The sequence below is a fragment of the Triticum urartu genome, chromosome 5 (genome assembly GCF_003073215.2).
Source record: "Triticum urartu cultivar G1812 chromosome 5, Tu2.1, whole genome shotgun sequence".
NCBI lineage: Eukaryota > Viridiplantae > Streptophyta > Magnoliopsida > Poales > Poaceae > Triticum > Triticum urartu.
In genome coordinates this window covers 592,444,121-592,462,924 of record NC_053026.1, presented here as the reverse complement: position 1 = coordinate 592,462,924, position 18,804 = coordinate 592,444,121, and the positions used below count along the sequence as shown (strand labels likewise).

Below are 18,804 nucleotides of genomic sequence, written 5' to 3'. Positions count from 1 at the left end.
TGCTACCGCCTTGATGACAAGGACACTCTCTTCTTCGAGGATCGTATTGTTGTGCCCAAAGGTGAACTTCGTAAAGTGATCATGAACGAGGCTCACTACTCTCTTCTCTCCATCCACCCTGGTAGTACGAAGATGTATCAGGATCTCAAGCAAGCTTATTGGTGGACTCGAATGAAGCGCGAGATCGCTCAATTCGTGAATGAATGTGATGTCTGCAGAAGAGTGAAGGCAGAACACCAAAGGCCAGCTGGTCTCCTCCAACCTCTTGCCATTCCAGAATGGAAGTTTGACCACATTGAAATGGACTTCGTGACTGGGTTTCCAAAGTCCAAGCGAGGCAATGATGCTATATTTGTTGTCATCGACAAGCTCACCAAAGTGGCTCATTTTCTGCCTATCAAAGAGTCGATCACTGCAGCTCAATTGGCGGAACTCTATACCTCTCGCATTGTCTCTCTGCACGGTATTCCTCAAGTGATCTCTTCAGACCGTGGAAGCATCTTCACCTCCAAGTTTTGGGATTCTTTTCAGAAGGCCATGGGCACCAACATTCGCTTCAGCACAGCTTTTCATCCTCAAACAAGCGGTCAAGTCGAGCGTGTCAACCAGATTCTTGAAGATATACTCAGGGCTTGTGTGATCTCCTTCGGCATGAAGTGGGAGGATTGTCTTCCTTATGCTGAATTCTCCTATAACAACAGTTTTCAAGCAAGTTCGGGTAAGGCCCCCTTTGAAATTCTGTATGGCAGGAAGTGCCGTACCCCTCTCAACTGGTCTGAAACCGGTGAACGTCAGCTGCTGGGTAACGACTTAATCACAGAAGCAGAAGAAATGTGCAAAGTCATTCGTGATAACCTCAAAGCAGCCCAATCCCGCCAGAAGAGCTACTATGATAGTAAGCACCGTGATCTGGATTTCGAGATCGGAGATCACGTTTACCTCCGCGTCTCTCCTATGAAAGGTACTCGTCGCTTCAGTATCAAAGGGAAGCTTGCCCCCAGATATGTCGGGCCTTTCAAGATTGCTAGCAAGAGAGGCGACCTCGCCTATCAGCTCGAGCTTCCTTCAAACTTTGCCAATGTTCATGATGTGTTCCATGTCTCCCAACTCCGAAAGTGCTTCAAGACTCCTGACCGCACCGTCAACTTCGAGGACATTGAGCTCCAAGAAGATCTCTCTTATCGTGAGCACCCAGTTGCTATTCTTGAAGAGACTGAACGCAAGACTCGCAACAAGTCAATCAAATTTCTCAAAGTCAATTGGTCTCACCATTCCGACCGTGAAGCTACATGGGAACGCGAGGATCACCTCCGTTCTGAGTACCCGGAGTTCTTTCAGTCCTAGATCTCGGGACGAGATCTTTTCGTAGTGGTGGAGTGTTGTAACGCCCCAGATATACTTTCCATATTTGTATCCAACTCTTGCCGTTTCCGGCATTAAGTTATATTTATTTCTCGGGTTCGGGTCTTTGCCTCCGTGTGTTGTTTTCGTTTTCTTGCATCTCATATCATGTCATCTCGTGCATTGCATTTGCATACATATTCATCTCATGCATTCGAGCATTTTCCCCGTTGTCCGTTTTGCATTCCGGCGCTTCGTTCTCCTCCGGTGGCCATTTCTAGCTTTCTTTCGTGTGTGGGGATTAAACATTTCCCTTTTGGACCGAGACTTGTCATGCGGCCTTGGTTTACTACCAGTAGACCGCCTGTCAAGTTTCGGGTCATTTGGACTTCGTTTGATACTCCAACGGTTAACCGAGGGACTGAAAAGGCCTCGTGTGTGTTGCAGCCCAACACCCCCCCAAATTTGGCCCAAAACCATCCAAACTCTGCTCCATGTTCTAGATCGTTCGATCACGATCGCGTGGGCGAAAACCGCACCTCATTTGGACTCTCCTAGCTCCCTCTATGCCTATATATACACCCCCCATTTCAGATCTCGTCTTCCTCCCCGTCCTCCTCGTTTTTTAAAAAAAAAACAGCTCCACCGCGCCGACGGACGTGTCCGCCCCGGCCGGACAACGTCCGCCGCCGCCGCCTCCCGTCCAGTCCGCGCGCGCCACGTGGGCCGCGCCCACATCGCCGCCGCCGGGCCCGCCTGGCCCGCGCGCCGGCCCCCCCTTCCTCCTCCTCCCGGGCCAGAGGCGACCGCCGCCGCCCGAGGCCGCCGACCTCCGCCGCCGCCCGTAGCTCCGGTGGCCGGAGCCACCACCGCCGCCATCGCCGCCCGCCGCCTCGCCCGGCCCCGCCTCGGGCCCCGCCGCCTCTTCGCCGCCTCGGGCCCCGCCGCCTCTTCGCCGCCCCGCCGGCGCCGCCGACCGCCGCCGCCGCCCTGGCCGGCGAGCCCCTCCTCTCCTCCGGCCGCCGCGAGCCCCGTTTCCGGCGAGCCCGAGCTCCGGTGCTACAGTGACCCGGCGTGAACAGTGCCGCGAGATCCGGATCTAGATCCGGTTGACCTCTCCCCGAAACCCTAATCTCCATATTTTTATGCATTCTTTGACTGCTCGTATCTCCGCAACCGTAGCTCCGTTTTGGACATATGATATATCAAAATCTTCGTCTCGACATGTACATCATTTCATTCCATTGCATCACTTGCATTTGAGCTCATCTTGATGCCCTAAATGCTGTTAGAAGGAGGCTTCGTGAGTTAAATTGCAGATCGGTTAGTTCATCATGCACTTTTGTCATTTTTGCCATGTTTAATTCGTGCGTGATATGCCTGTGCCCCTTTGGGATGATTTGTTAAGCATTTTGTCTTCTTTCCAGAGGTGCCACCCATGCATTTTTAGGATGTGTGTGTTGTCTTGTGCAAGCTTGCAAAGAGAGGTACCTGAGATTGCTGATTTCAGGGACTTAGTGATTTCACTAAGTCTGGGATATTTTAGTTCATGATGCTATATGTCCAGCTTGTTTCCTAGTGATCCGTGCCTCTTTTGAGGATGATCAGTAAGGGAGTTTTGATATTTATGTTATGCTCTATCCATCCATGTCTTTGTTTGCATATGTGGAGTGCTCTAGGTTGACTCAATCAAGCTCAACTTTTGCTTCGTTGTTAATCTGGGCAGATCGTCAACTTGTTTGCGATTTTGCCGATGCAACCGTTAGTGTTCCATGCATGCTATGCCTTTGTTCTTCCCATGTGTAGCTAGCATATTGTGTCTTCTTTCTGGATATATGCTTTCCTTGCCATGACTTGCACCGTAGTGAGTGCATCGAGCTCGTTTACATGCCTTCGTGAGTTATAATTTCAGCATGTCTCAGTTTTCACTAAGTCTGAAACTGGTTGTGTTCGAGCTATGTTCGTGAGCTCGGTAGGGTATTTTGTGAACCCTTTTGGCCCCAGGTCATTTTGGGTGTTTTGTTAAGCTTGTTGAGTAGCTCCATGCCATGTTCTTACTTGTCATGTTCAGGTTATCTATCATGTTGTTTTGCTGCTCCGAAGAGAGCATCGTGATCTGAAATTTCAGGCTAGTGTTAATTTCACTAAGTCTGGAATCTGTTTTGCTTATTCATTTTTGCCATGCTTGTTTGAACCTCTTAATGGATGAATTTGCCTATGGCTCAGTGCTAGTGTTTTGTTAACCATCTTGTGCACGTCACTGCCATGTATTTTGTTTTCATGTTTGGTGGCTGTAGCATGTTCATTTCGTTGCATTTAGATGCCTACTTGCTGTAAATCGCAGACCGGTGTCATATCTTAAAACGCTTGCCATTTCCAAACCGTAACTCCGATTCCAATGATCTTTATATCGTTTTCAAGCGTTTTCATCCCCTATATCCAGTGGCACCCTTGGAATTCCAAGTTGAGGCCAGGTTCATGCATTTCCTATCATATCTTGCATTTTGCATCCCGCATCGCATCCCGCATAACATGTCATCTTTTCATCATATTGCTTGGTCTTGCACGTGGTTGATTGTATCCTTGTTGCTTGTTTGTCTTGTTGGGTAGAGCCGGGAGACGAGTTCGCTACCGAGGAGCCCTTTGAGTTTGCTTGTGAGGATCCAGTCAACTTTGACAACTGTGCAGGCAAGATGATCATACCCTCGAAATCACTACTATCTTTGCTATGCTAGTTTGCTCGCTCTTTTGTTTTGCCACTGCTACGATGCCTACCACTTGCTTGTCAGCCTCCCAATTGCATGATTGAACCTCTAACCTACCCTTGTCCTAGCAAACCGTTGATTGGCTATGATACCGCTTTGCTCAGCCCCTCTTATAGCGTTGCTAGTTGCAGGTGAAGATTGGAGCCGTTCCTATTGGAACATCTTTTATTTGCTTGTTGGGATATCACTATATTGCTATGTTATCTTAATGCACCTATATACTTGGTAAAGGGTGGAAGGCTCGGCCTCTCTCCTAGTGTTTTGTTCCACTCTTGCCGCCCTAGTTTCCGTCATATCGGTGTTATGTTCCCGGATTTTGCGTTCCTTACGCGGTTGGGTTATAATGGGAACCCCTTGATGTTTCGCCTTGATTAAAGCTTTTCCAGCAATGCCCAACCTTGGTTTTACCTTTTGCCACCTAGCCTTTTCTTTCCCTTGGGTTCTGCAGACTCAAGGGTCATCTTATTTTAACCCCCCCGGGCCAGTGCTCCTCTGAGTGTTGGTCCACCTGTCAGCTACCGGTGGCCACCAGGGGCAACTCTGGGCTGGTCTACCCGTACCTAGGACAATCTGAGTGTGCCTTGAGAAAGAGATATGTGCAGCTCCTATCGGGATTTGTCGGCACATTCGGGCGGTGTTGCTGGTTTTGTTTTAACCTGTCGAAGTGTCTTGAGTTACCGAGATACCGAGTCTGATCGGAACGTCTTGGGAGGAGGTCTTTTCCTTCGTTGACCGTGAGAGCTTGTCATGGGCTAAGTTGGGACTCCCCTGCAGGGATTGAACTTTTGAAAGCCGTGCCCGCGGTTATGGGCAGATGGGAATTTGTTAATGTCCGGTTGTAGATAACTTGAATCTTAATTAATTAAAATGAATCGACTGAGTGTGTTGCCGTGATGGCCTCTTCTCGGCGGAGTCCGGGAAGTGGACACGGTGTTGGAGTTATGCTTGCGCAGGTTGTTCCTCTAGTTTCTCGCTCGCGCCTTGCCTCCTCTTCTCGCCCTCTTTTGCGGATAAGTTAGTCACCACATATGCTAGTCGCTTGCTGCAGCTCCACATATACTTGCCTTATCCTTCCTATAAGCTTAAATAGTTTTGATCGCGAGGGTGCGAGATTGCTGAGCCCTTGTGGCTCACAAATACTATAATTCCAGATGCAGGTCCAGGTGATTCCGCTCCAGGTGACGAGTACGAGCTCAAGTGGGAGTTCGACGAGGACTCTCAGCGTTATTATGTTTCCTTTCCCGACGATCAGTAGTGGTGCCTAGTTGGGGTTATCGATTCAGGGTCTTGTCGCATGTTGGGGGTCTTTTCTATTTGGCACCGTAGTCGGGCCATGAGTGATTTGTATGATGGATGTTATTTATGTACTTTGATGTGATGTGGCGAGTGTAAGCCAACTATGTATCTCCCCTTGATTATGTATTACATGGGATGTTTGTGATGATTTCCTAACTTGCGACATTGCTTTCAATGCGGTTATGTCTCTAAGTCGTGCCTCGACACGTGGGAGCTATAGCCGCATCGAGGGCGTTACAAGTTGGTAATCAGAGCCTTCCCCGACCTTAGGAGCCCCCATTGCTTGATCGTCTTAGCAGCCGAGTTGTGTCTAGAAAAATGTTTTGAGTCACTTAGGAATTATATATCGGAGAGTTAGGAATTCTTTTACTTCCCAGTCTCCTCATCGCTCTGGTAAGGCATCCTGACGTAGAGTTTTGACTCTTCTCTTCTCAAATTTCACTAAAAATTTTTTTTAGGATCATGCGAGTATCTTGGTTTTGTTCCGATGGTTTTGTGACGAGAACATTGTTCTTGGTGCCTCCTGTCTTTAGGGGTTGTGACAGTGTCCCGGGGAGTTGAGCTCCGAGGTGTTGTCGTCACAATTTTATCGTTGCAATTCTGGTATACTTGAGATTTGTGCGCGACATCGAAAATCTCTTTTATGCAGTTCGTTGGTGAGATAACCTCGACGCCACCCAGTACTGGGGCGGGAGTTCGGGAGTATCGCCATAACGTGTATAACGGATGCTTTTCGAAGGTTGAGATAGATGGTTTCCGAAGGTTTCTTGGTTATGTGTTGAAGGATGGATACAGCTGGATGTAGGATTTGCTAGCTTGGGTGAGATATTATGCTTCCCCTGTATCCCCAACACCTGATTGCATAACCGGGAAAATTTCGGGAATTTCATAGGTGGGAATTCAAGTAGCCTTAGGATATCTTTCCGACAGATGTATGATATGAAATTGGGGTTCGACGTCTAGTGGTTCGCCTATTCACGGTCGATTTTACAGTGGTCTCGTTGTGTCTTAAAGAGTCCTTGGCTATGCTGACTCGGGGACGCTTCGTATGTCATGTGCACTGCCTTGCACATGATGGTGCTGTACGATCGAGCCCGTGTAGGTCCCACCACGAAAACTTCGGACGAAATTTCTATCATGTATTTGTTCCGGCTTATTCCGCAAGCCAACCCTTGGTTTTATTTCGAGTTGTGGCATTCGTTTTGCTTCGACGTCATATGTTGATTCCATCCCTCGTTGTTGTACCCCTTCTACCTGATTCTTCGTGGCTTCGCAATTTAGGAATATGTGACCACTTCAAGGGAAATGCATTCGTTCATTTGTTCGGATGTGAAGACTATATGTTGCAATTTTCATTCCGTTGGATTCAGCTTCAATATTTATCTGTCTATGTGCTAACGGTGGTCAACCTCTTCAGGATGGCTCCTCCAACGCGCACGACTCCGAATCCTGATCCGCCACCACCTCCACCTCCTCCAGAGGCATGGCAAGCTGTGATGGCTGCAACCAATGCAAACACTCAGCTGATCATGCAAATTCTCCAAGAGCGCAATCAAGGCAGTCAAGGGAATCAAGGCAGCAATCAGAGTCACTTTGCTACACTCAACCAGTTCCTTGCTAACGGGCCAAAGACTTTCAGTAATTGTGTTGAGGCAACCGATGCTGACGATTGGCTTGTGGATCTGTGTAAGCATTTCGAGTGCAGCAACGTCAGGCCTGAGGACTTTGTGAAATTCGCTTCCTTCCAACTCAAAGATCAGGCTGCAGAGTGGTTCCAGCAGTACAAGGATTCCAGAGGTGGACGTTTGATCACTTGGGATGATTTCCGTCAAGATTTCCGCGCTCATCACATTCTGCAGAGCGTGGTTGAAAGCAAGCGTGAGGAATTCCGCAATCTGAAGCAAGGCTCTTTGTCTGTCTATGACTACAACAAATTGTTCCAAAAGCTTGCCCGTTTTGCCAAGCAGGATGTTCCTGATGAGAAGAGCATGATCTATCAGTTCAGGGGTGGTCTTCGTGAGGAAATTCAGCTCGCTCTTGTCCTCTTTGAGCCGTTGAGATACGACGAGTTCTACAACATGGCACTGAAGCAAGAGGCTGCTCAGTTGAGGTGTGATGCTTCCAGGAAGCGAGTCAGAGATATTACTCCTTCTTCCTCTACTCAAGTGGCCAAGCAGCAGAAGTATTGGCTTCCTCCTCCTCCGTTCCGTCAGCCGTATCAGCAGAAGAGCAAAGGTGGCAGTGGTTCTTCCCACCCACCCAACCCAGGCTTTCAGAACAAGACTTCGTCTCAAGCTCCAAGATCGAGTGCTCCGTATCACCGTCCGCTTTCAGAGGTCACGTGCAACAAGTGCCAACAGAAGGGTCACTATGCCAACAAGTGTTTCAACCAGAGGCGTCTTCCTCCTCCTCCTCCTGTCAGATCGGCAAGTACAGCTGTGGTCAAGCATAATCCTAAGCACGCCAAGGTCAATTTGATGAATGCAGCTCAGGCAGAGGACTCGTCAGATGTGATCATGGGTAACCTTCCTGTTAATGATATTCCTGCAAAAGTTCTTTTTGACACTGGTGCATCGCATTGCTTCATCTCGAGACCGTTTACTAATAGGCATGAATTGGTTTCACAAGTTTTGCCTAGTCCTTTAGCAGTTGTCTCTCCCGGCAAGCGCATGCAGGCTAACTCCATCGTTCCGGATGTTTCTATCGCGATGGGCGAGTTCAAGTTTCTTGCTTCTCCTACGGTTCTCGGTGACTCGGATATTGATCTTATTCTCGGGATGGACTGCCTCTCTAAGCATAAAGCTCAGCTTGATTGTGCAGCCAGGCAGATTCAACTGACTCATTCGTCTGAGGATGTCATTGTCTTTGCTGCTCGGGATAATACCATCCAGTTGTTTTCTCTCAATGAGAAGGGTGAATTGGATGCCATCTCGCAAATTCCTGTCGTTTGCGAATATCAAGACGTTTTTTCAGAAGAACTCCCAGGGATGCCTCCAAACCGGCCGGTTGAATTTGTTATTGAACTTGAGCCCGGTACGGAACCTGTGTGCAAACGTCCCTACAAGCTCGGCCCCGAAGAGTTGAAGGAGCTGAAGAAGCAACTCGATGAGCAAGAAAGATTGGGTCTCATCCGGCCTAGTACTTCCCCGTGGGGTTGTGGTGTTCTTTTTGTGAAGAAGAAGGATGGATCGAGTCGACTTTGTGTTGATTACCGTCCAGTGAATAAGAAGACCATCAAGAACAAATACCCACTTCCCAACATCAATGAGCTGTTCGAACAACTCAAAGGTGCCCAAGTATTCTCCAAGCTTGATCTCCGTATGGGTTATCACCAGATTCGCATTCGTGAAGAAGATATTCCCAAGACAGCATTCAGAACAAGCTTTGGTTCATATGAATACACTGTCATGTCTTTTGGCCTCGCCAACGCTCCTCCGACGTTCTCTCGCATGATGAATTTCATCTTCAACGCCTACACCAATGACTTCGTTTTGGTCTATCTCGATGACATTCTGGTTTTCTCGAAGAACAAGGAAGATCATGCCAAGCACTTGCGTTTGGTTCTTGATAAGCTCAGGGAATATCAGTTCTACGCCAAGTTCTCCAAGTGTGAATTTTGGCTCGATGAGGTTCTTTATCTTGGTCATATCATCTCTGCCAAGGGCATTTCCGTGAATCCTGAGAAGGTGTCCGCAATTGTGAATTGGGAACCTCCTCAGAACGTGAAGCAACTCCGCAGTTTCCTCGGTCTCGCAAGCTATTGCAGAAGATTCGTCGAAAACTTTTCCAAGATCGCCAAGCCTCTCTCAAATCTTCTTCAGAAGCACGTCAAGTACGTTTGGTCTCCGGAGTGTGATATGGCTTTCAACACTTTGAAAGAGAAGTTGATCACTGCTCCAGTTCTGACTCCACCTGATGAATCCAAGCCGTACGAGGTCTTTTGTGATGCCTCTCTCCAAGGTCTTAGCGCAGTATTGATGCAAGAGAAGAAAGTTGTTGCTTATACATCTCGCCAGTTAAAGCCTAATGAGAAGAACTACCCCACTCATGATCTCGAGTTGGCGGCAGTTGTGCATGCTCTTTTGACTTGGAGACATCTTCTATTGGGAAGAAAAGTGGACATTTTCACTGATCACAAGAGTCTCAAGTACATCTTCACTCAGCCTAATCTCAACCTAAGGCAAACTCGATGGGTCGAAATGATTCAAGAGTATAATCCGAGTATTGAGTATACTCCAGGCAAGGCCAATGTGATTGCTGACGCTTTGAGCAGAAAGGCCTATTGCAACAGTCTGATTCTCAAGCCTTATCAACCCAAGCTTTGTCAAGCTTTCCGCAAGCTGAATCTGCAAGTTGTTCCTCAAGGTTTCCTCGCCAACCTTCAAGTCTCTCCTACCTTAGAAGACCAGATTCGCCAAGCACAGCTTCTTGATGCTATGGTGAAAAAGGTGAAGATTGGGATTGCCAAGAGTCATGATCAAAACCTCACGCCCTTTTAATAGTACTGGCTTTCCTATGGACTCAATGTGATCTTAGATCACTTAACAAAAAATATAGTGTTGGAGCTTTGCCAATTCTTGTCCTTAGCATTTTGAGGGTCCACAATCAATAGTCCTTGCCTTGCCAATCATTGGTCTTCTCTGAAATCTATTATCAACGAGCATTAGACCAATGACTTATATGTTGTTATTAATTACCAAAACCACCCGGAGATTAGTTGCACTTTCACCAAGCTAAGAGAACTTAGCGGCGCCTCACGGGATCAGACCACCTGCTCGATCGGTTTGGAGGCAGAGCACTACCAAGGCCACATCGTGGTTAGCTCAAGTACCCCTTGTTTAAGCATGCCAACTATTGTCCTGTCACAACTAACCACGATGTGTTTCTTTCTTAGGACCACCTCAAGGACGAAAAGTTCCTCAACACACTCATCGAGAACTATGCCTAGATGCAACACATCTTCTCCATTGGGATGGTAACCGGCAAGCATGCCATGGGCTCCAGTGAGCCGCTTGGTTCTCCCATGCCTAACTATCCAAACACCCAGGGGTCAGAGATCATCATCCTTGATGGTCCTGATAAGGGTGGTAGGCACATTCCTGTGCTTGATAGAAAGAGGGACAACTTGATGGAGGACGGGTTGAGCGTCTTCAGCAGCATGACTGAGGCCGTCAAGGAGGTGGAAACCACCATTAGGAAGAGCGAACCGGTCGGAGTCCACCCAAACCTCTACGTCGCAGTCATGGACCAAGGTGGCTTAAGCCTAGAGATTCTCATTGCTGTTTTGAGCCATCTGCTGGACAGTAAGGCTAAGGGTGTTGTGTTTGTTGCCATAGAAGACACCCATAGGGTGCTCTGTCTCAGAACATGGCTGGGCAAACACTACTATTAGTGTTGTTTCAAGTGGTGGTGACGAGGTGCATGATCCTCGACGACGTATATTTTGTGGTAGCTAGGGTTTGAAAACTACTGATGGTATGTATATACTGATGATATGGTATATACTAACCCCTCACACTGATAACAAATTTGTGGTGGTAGGATTACACTTTCTCTTGGATGTGGTGGTAGGATGACACCATAGTAGTGATATGATGGACTTGCTATGCCACATGATCATGCATGCTTTCTTCTGTTACATGTCTAGTGTGCTCCATTGCTTGCCGCTTAAATAGTTGCTCTTCTACCATGCTAGGAGAAGCGTTATGTGGTGTTCCGAGGAAGGGTTCCACGGGTTTACAGCTCATGAAAAACACGTGGCAAACAAGTGACGGATTATAAAAACAGCTGCTACAGAGGGTTTAAAAATAGGCAGGGTCAAAAAATGCATACTCCAAAACCGTGCTCAGGAGGCAAGCAGTGTTGAAGTTGGCAAATCGGATCGATAATTTGGGCTAAAGAACTTTATCATCATCGTCTAAGAGGGTGTTTGTTTTCAGGAACTTATTGGTTTAGGGCCTTAAATAAGTCCCTATAAGTCCCATCTAAACCAAACAGGAGGGACTTATAAGGACTTAAAGTGGGCATTTGGGACTTATGAAATAAGATTTTCAAGGAGGGACTTGTAAGGACTTATAGTTATAATATAGTCTTATAGAAACTTATAAATCCCGGGAACCAAATAAATAGAGACTTTTTAGAGAGTTGAGACTTATAAATTGGGATTAAAAAAAGTCTTAGAACTTATAAACCAAAGAGGGCCTAATTCGTTGAGACTGCAGTGTCGCACGCACGCACGGCGCCACGCCTCCTACCTAACCACACCTACCCAGCAAAGCAACCAAACTCGAGCCTTTTTCTTTTTAATTTCCTTGTCCCTTTTTCTGTCTTCCTCGTCGTCGTCGTCCTCGTCAGACCAGCAAGTCCAAATGGAATGCCTGCGCCGATAACATAGCAGTGTCACTAGCACTCTCGCGCGAAGTCCGCGACCGCGAGGCAGGCGGAGAGCGAGCGAGCAGCCGAGCAGGCGGGCCATGGCGGCCACCGCGAGGGGCGGCGTGGGCGAGATCCGGGCGGGCGACGTGGAGGCGGCCGGGCTCGCCGCGGCGGACGCGGCGGCCTTCCTCGCCGCGCTCCGCTCGGCGACCGGCAAATACGGCGGCGACGCGGCCGCGGCGTGGGCGGCGGTCGTGGCGGCGGGGGTGCTGCGGCCGGACCACCCGCACGCGCTCCACCAGCTGGTGTACTACTCCGTCTACGCCGGCTGGGACCGCGCCAAGCGAGGCCCGCCGCCCTACTGGTTCCCCTCCCCGTAAGTCTCGCCGTCCGCTGTCCATTTTTTGTTGTTGGAAATACAGCTGAGCAGGGGTTCTCTCCCAGCGCTTAACTTGCTACCAACTGTTTGATCAATGGTGAAAGTGATTGCTAGTCTAATTCCACCAACCAATTAAGCTCATGGTTCCATTTAACCCAGCATTTAGCCTAACAACGAAAGTAAGATACAGTACTATTTTGAATTTTTGATACTAGCTTATAACTGGTCTGTGGATTCGCATCATTTGATGCTGCTATGTGATAGGACGATCAGTCATCGGTGTATGTATATTTTACTTCGTGACACGATTATCACGATTGTTGCAGGATTGACTGCAAGCAAACAAATCTTGGGAGAGTGATGGAAGAGAATGGACCCAAGCTGTTAGGAGCATCATATAAGGATCCAGTTTCGAGCTTTCGCCTCTTCCACAAATTCTCTGTTCAGAACCAGGAGGTCAGTTTCTCTTTCTAGATTTGGAATTTACTTCTCGGTACAAGTGGACAACTGGAACACCAGTTCAAAGTTTCTATTTCTTCATAACAGCCCTCCTAGGTGTTCATTGCATAGGTCTACTGGAAACTGGTGCTAAAGGAGCTCTCCATCAAGTTCGTGAAAGAACCGACGCCGATTCTAGATGCATCAGATAAATCAAAGAAGGGTGGAACATGGTTCCCAGGTGCAGTGCTCAACATTGCTGAATGTTGTCTGCTACCTTGGCCTTCCCAGAGCAAGACCGATGATAGCACAGCTATTGTCTGGAGGGATGAGGGCTTTGACGATTACCCAGTGAACCGTATGTCGTTGAAGGAGCTTCGCACCCAAGTGATGTATGCATCTCTTAACAAATTAAGTGTAGGGGGCATGCAGAAACCTTTAATTCTCTTCTGTTCTATTGTACAATTTCATCATCATGGTATTGTTGCTTTGGTATTTTCAGGACTGTTGCAAATGCCCTTGATACCATGTTCCAAAAGGGCGACCGGATTGCAATAGACATGCCCATGACGTGCAATGCGGTCATTGTTTACTTGGCAATCATCCTTGGAGGCTTTGTTGTTGTGGGAATAGCAGACAGTTTCGCACCTCAGGAGATTGCGACTCGCATGAGGGTCGCAAAAGCAAAGGCAATCTTTACTCAGGTTTGACCATAGAAACGAGCAAGTCTTATGATCATCAGTACTGTAGTATTGCTTATACTAATTTCTTGAGATTTCAGGATTTCATAATTAGGGGAGGGAAGAAATTTCCACTTTATAGGTATATGATTGATCAAATTATATCTGTGTTTCAGTAACTTAATTTGCTCAACTTTAACAAGCAATGTAGTTATTTGGTAGGATCACATCTTGCGAAAATAATCATTTTGCTTTGATTTAACAATATAGGTTTCATTTATACTTTTTGCGTGAACATACTGAACTATCACAACAATTATCAGCACTCATCTAAGTAGATCTAATTCTTCAGCCGTGTCATGGAAGGGACTTCATCCAAAGCTATTTTAATCCCTGCAACTGGAGACCTTCTTGGAGTTACACCAAGGAATGGCGATATATCCTGGAAAGATTTTCTTTCTCGTTCTGCTGGAAGGTATGCAACAAATTTGTTCCCTCCCATGACACACAATAATAAATGACTGTCGTGTTCAGAGGCTTTCTCTCCATGAAAACTTTAACACCTAGATTGCAAAACATACGTGATTTTGTGATGTGACCAACATGAAACCTGTATATCTTGGATTTGCAGGTCATCGATATACTCTCCAGTTTATCAATCTGCAGACGCCCTAATTAATATACTGTTTTCATCAGGAACAACTGGTATAGACTACCCTGAGTTGTTTCTGACGCTGTTTCCTTTTTATCTTTGGTTGCACTGTTTCTCTCGTTGACAACTTCATGCGTGATTTTGATCTGTTCTATTTGATTTTGGTGCAGGGGAGCCAAAAGCTATACCATGGACACAACTTTGTCCCATAAGATGTGGAGCTGATACCTGGGGACATTTGGATGTTCGCCCAAAGGACATAGGCTGCTGGCCTACAAATCTGGGTTGGGTTATGGGACCTATTCAACTATTCTCATCCTTTCTAAATGGTGCGACGTTGGCTTTATATCATGGTTCTCCTCTTGGACGTGGCTTCTGCAAATTTGTCCAGGTGTGGCCTATGTTGCACCATCTCTTGGTTTAAACTGCTAAAGTCGATTTAACCTTGTTGGATTTCTTTTAGTTAAGTAGGGTTTTGCCATGAGCTTATTTAGGTATCCAGTAGTACTTGTCTTGAATTGAGCATAGATAAAGCTTATTGGCTACCTAATTAACCTCAGTCTGTGGATGCTAGGATTTAGTCAAAAGTCCCTGCATATTAAATTAGAAGCTAAATATAAATTGCTCTTACTCATGTGCTTCATGGTAATGTCCATTAACTTGCAGGATGCTCGTGTGAGTGTATTAGGATCTGTGCCTAGCTTGGTGAAATCATGGAAGGCTGGTAATCTTACTGAAGGGCTAGACTGGACCAAAATCAGGCAAGTTGCTACTTACACTGTTAGAAAGCACTCGATTTCATCACAACCTCGTCAAAAGGAGCTACAATTCTGTAATTGCAGGGTACTTGCCACAACAGGGGAGGCTTCTGATATTGATGATAATCTGTGGCTATCTTCACGTACCTGTTACAAACCCATTGTTGAGTGCTGTGGTGGCACAGAGCTGGCATCCTCATACATTCAAGGGAGTCTTCTGCAGCCACAAGCTTTTGGAGCTTTCAGTGGTGCATCGATGTCCACTGGGTTTGTCATACTTGATGAACAGGGAAATCCATATGTAAGTATTGTCCGTAGAATATTCTAAGTTTGGTGATTGTGTTCGCTGCATTAACCATTTGACGTTTGCTGTGACAGCCTGATGATCTACCTTGTTCTGGAGAAGTGGGTCTCTTCCCTTTATATTTCGGTGCTACCAATCGGCTTCTCAATGCTGACCATGATAAGGTTTACTTCGATGGAATGCCCATTTACAGAGAACGGGTATGGAGTCGCTTACCTCAGTTTTCCATATCTAAACTGCTTGACAAAATTATGAAGATATTCAACATTGGCAGCAGCCAACATTTAAGCTTTATAAAGTCAGTATGTTCTCCAAGTTTTCCAGTGGAGCCCTACCGAGAAGATGAGAAGCAAATATGTGATTTAGACATGTTATTGTTCTCTGACATAAGTTTCAGTGATAAGTGTGCTATGAAAAAAAGTAGCAACATTTTAGTCAATGTTCCCTTTGCTGAACCAACCAAATAAATCTAAGTACATGCTACTAGAAGTTATCAGTAATTACCAGAATGGTGAAACACTTAGCACGTTGTAATAGTACTTCTGTTGCAGCAACTCCGACGACATGGAGATATAATCCAGAGGACAGTAGGTGGTTACTATATCGTGCAGGGCAGAGCAGACGACACTATGAATCTTGGAGGGATTAAGGTTGAAGCTCTTCCTTTTAATGTTTTCAGTCTCTTGTTATCATCCTTGCATTTCATGAAACCAATTCAATGTTGCTCTTGCACGAACAGACAAGTTCAGTGGAGATCGAACGGGTTTGTAATGGAGCCGATGAGGGTTTGCTAGAAACAGCAGCTGTTGGCATCAAACCTTCTGGCGGGGGACCAGAACAACTGGCTATCTTGGCAGTGCTAAAAGATAGATCGGCACCATACGATGCAAATATTCTGAAGGGAAAGTTCCAGAGAGCCATCCAGAAGAACCTCAATCCCCTTTTCAGGGTAAGAGTCTCTCTTTCTAAAGTTCAGTTCACATGATCAGATGGGCGCATGTATAATGAGGGAATTGACAGGTGAGCTACGTCAAAGTCGTCCCCGAGTTCCCGAGAACTGCTTCGAACAAGCTGCTGAGAAGGGTCCTGAGGGATCAGCTGAAGCAAGAACTTGCAAGTCGCAGCAAGCTATAATGCACCTGAGGGCCAATTATCTCTCTTCAACAAGAAAATGGCTCTTCATAATCCAAGTTTATTGAACTAATGGTGTGTTACATAAGCGATTGTTCGATTCCCTTTCATTCACTTCATTGAGGGTGTGTAGTTTCATAACACTTGTTATTGTATTGTATGTGTTCAGCGCATTAGAAGTAATAAAGCGATGGCTTGCTAAAATCGGACCACTCTGTATGTTTGAAGGTTTTTAAGCCATCACATTTTCTTATGTTTTCTCTTTACATCTTTATAAAACAAGATGAGCGGCATTATGTAGTGTCAGATCAAAACTCGGATATGTTTACTTTTTGTTACTCTTGCAAACTAATGATTTTGTAATCTGAACTTCTTTAGACAGTTTCTAAAGTATCAAGTATCCATTTAAAGTACGTATCAAATTCAAATCCAATTTGCGTTGGGAAAACCGCAAAGAATATTGTTGCTCTTGGATTTAAAGCAAGTAATTAATGTGATCTCTGTATACCCCCCTCCCCAAAAAAAACTATCCTTGTGACATGAGCTATCTGAATATGCAAGTTTCCATATATACCAGTCATGCATGATCCCACGTCTGAAAGATTAATACTTACATCCTCCGTTCCAAAATATATGTCGTTCTGGTAACTGGTAAGCTAAGCTAGTCTAGTAGAACGACATGTACTTTGAAACAGAGGTAGTAGATATGTTTTGATCATATACTACTGTAAAACAAAATCCATATCAGTGACTCTGCACGCACGCCCTGCGTAGGCGGCTAATTTGTCTTGTGGGAAGCTCAAGTGGGTGTAAGTTTACCGAAAAAGGCTTTCGCCCCGCTTTATAGATAAAACCCAACAACCAACATAGTTCGACCACAACACACACACGCACAGGTCTAACACGCCAAGAAGTCAAATAAGGTTAATGCTGAGGGCACAGCTCAACAAGCTCTGAAAAGCAAAAAAAAGGCACGCACACGGAGGGTGCTGCACAACAGCTAGTCTGGCTCCGGTGGTGGCGGGGGGAGCGGGGGCGCCAAGCTGAAGGCCATCGAGCGAAGGTCGGCGATGAGGTTGTTGATGACGTCCCGATCCTGGGGGCGGCTAAGCAGCCGCCAGAGCTGCAAGTATCCACACATTTTAAAAACGGCGTCAGTAGCACGTCGAAGAGGGACCTTCTGAATGACAAGCTTATTGCGAACGGTCCAGAGCGTCCAGGCGAGGATCCCAACGCATAGCCATCTGATATGGCGGTAGTGAGGGGGGGAAAGCATGGATTTCCGCAAGCAGGTCAGGGAAGTTGGTGTTACACCACCGGCCCCCAACTGTCTCGCGGAAGCAGGACCAGAGGAACTGGGCCGTAGGGCACGAGAAGAAGATGTGGTTAGCATCCTCCACCGTGTCGCACAAGGGGCACATCCCGTTCCCAGGTCCATTACGCTTACGGACCTCCACGCCAGTTGGGAGGCGGCCGCGAATCCATTGCCATATGAAGATCCGGACCTTCAAGGGCAGGCGGATATCCCAAATCAAACTAAAGGGTTCGGGGGCCGTCGAGGGGGCGATGGCCGCGTAGAGGGATTTAGTGGAGAAGCAGCCGGAGGGCTCAAGCCACCACGAAGTGACATCCGGGGAGCCAACGCCGTCCATAGGGAGGATGGCGATGTCCTGCATAAGGGCGTCCCAGGCAGCAACTTCTGGAGGGCCGAAGGGGCGGCGGAGGGTCAACTGCAATTGTGAAGAGCGCAGGGAATCGCGCGGCCAAGGGGGAGTCCCCAAGCCATCGGTCAAACCAGAACATGGTCGAAGATCCGGTACCAACCGCTATGGAAGTGCCAATTCGAAGCACCGGAAGCAACTGGACGACGGCCTGCCAGAACTGGGAACCGCCCGAGCGCTGACAGAAAGCAAGGGGCTGTCCACGAAGATATTTGTTCTGGATGATGGTGAGCCAGAGACCTCCATCGCCATTGGCAATGCGCCAGAGCCAACGAGTCAAGAGGGTTATGTTCATGCGGTGGGAGGACAGGATCCCAAGACCTCCTTGGTCCTTGGGTTTGCAGATATCAGGCCAGCTAACCATATGGTACTTCTGCTTATCTCCCTCTCCAGCCCAGAAGAATCTAGATTGGTACTTGGCAATCTCCTGATGTAGGGTCTCATGGAGGCTATAGAAGCTCATGAGGAACCATAGAAGGCTAGCCAGCGAAGAGTTGATAAGGATCACCCGAGCAGCCTTTGACAGCCAACGCCCTTTACAGGGTTCAACTCGATGTTGCATACGGGTCACCGTGGGGCGGAGGTCCGCCACAGTGAGGCGCGAGTCACTAATGGGGATCCCCAAGTATGTCGTTGGGAAAGAACCCAACCGACAATTAAGGCGATCCGCGATGGACTGTGCTTCCTCAGGGGGGAACCCGAGCACATCACTTCGCTCTTGTCGAAGTTAATGGTTAGGCCCGACATCTGTTGGAAGCACAGGAGGAGGAACTTTAGGTTAGCAATGTCTTGGACGGTGCCCTCCACCATAATAATGGTATCGTCCGCATATTGGAGAAGGGAGACCCCTCCCCCTTCGACGAGGTGAGGGACGATGCCATGAATATGGCCAGCATCCTTGGCCTTATCAAGTATGGACGCCAGGGCATCAACCACCATGTTGAACAAAAAAGGCGAGAAAGGG

General features: G+C 47.3%; 1 protein-coding gene across 1 annotated transcript; it reads left to right on the top strand.

Annotated features, from left to right (window-relative positions):
• The first annotated feature begins 11,716 nt into the window (after positions 1-11,716).
• On the top strand, positions 11,717-16,471 carry LOC125511043 (probable CoA ligase CCL12). Its single transcript, XM_048676325.1, has 14 exons — positions 11,717-12,153; positions 12,483-12,612; positions 12,727-12,986; positions 13,097-13,298; positions 13,376-13,416; positions 13,627-13,749; positions 13,906-13,979; positions 14,097-14,317; positions 14,593-14,687; positions 14,769-14,985; positions 15,063-15,188; positions 15,540-15,638; positions 15,728-15,937; positions 16,009-16,471. The coding sequence occupies exons 1-14, from the start codon at positions 11,876-11,878 to the stop codon at positions 16,120-16,122; spliced, it is 2,190 nt and encodes a 729-aa protein (XP_048532282.1). The 5' UTR covers positions 11,717-11,875; the 3' UTR covers positions 16,123-16,471.
• Positions 16,472-18,804: the final 2,333 nt, after the last annotated feature.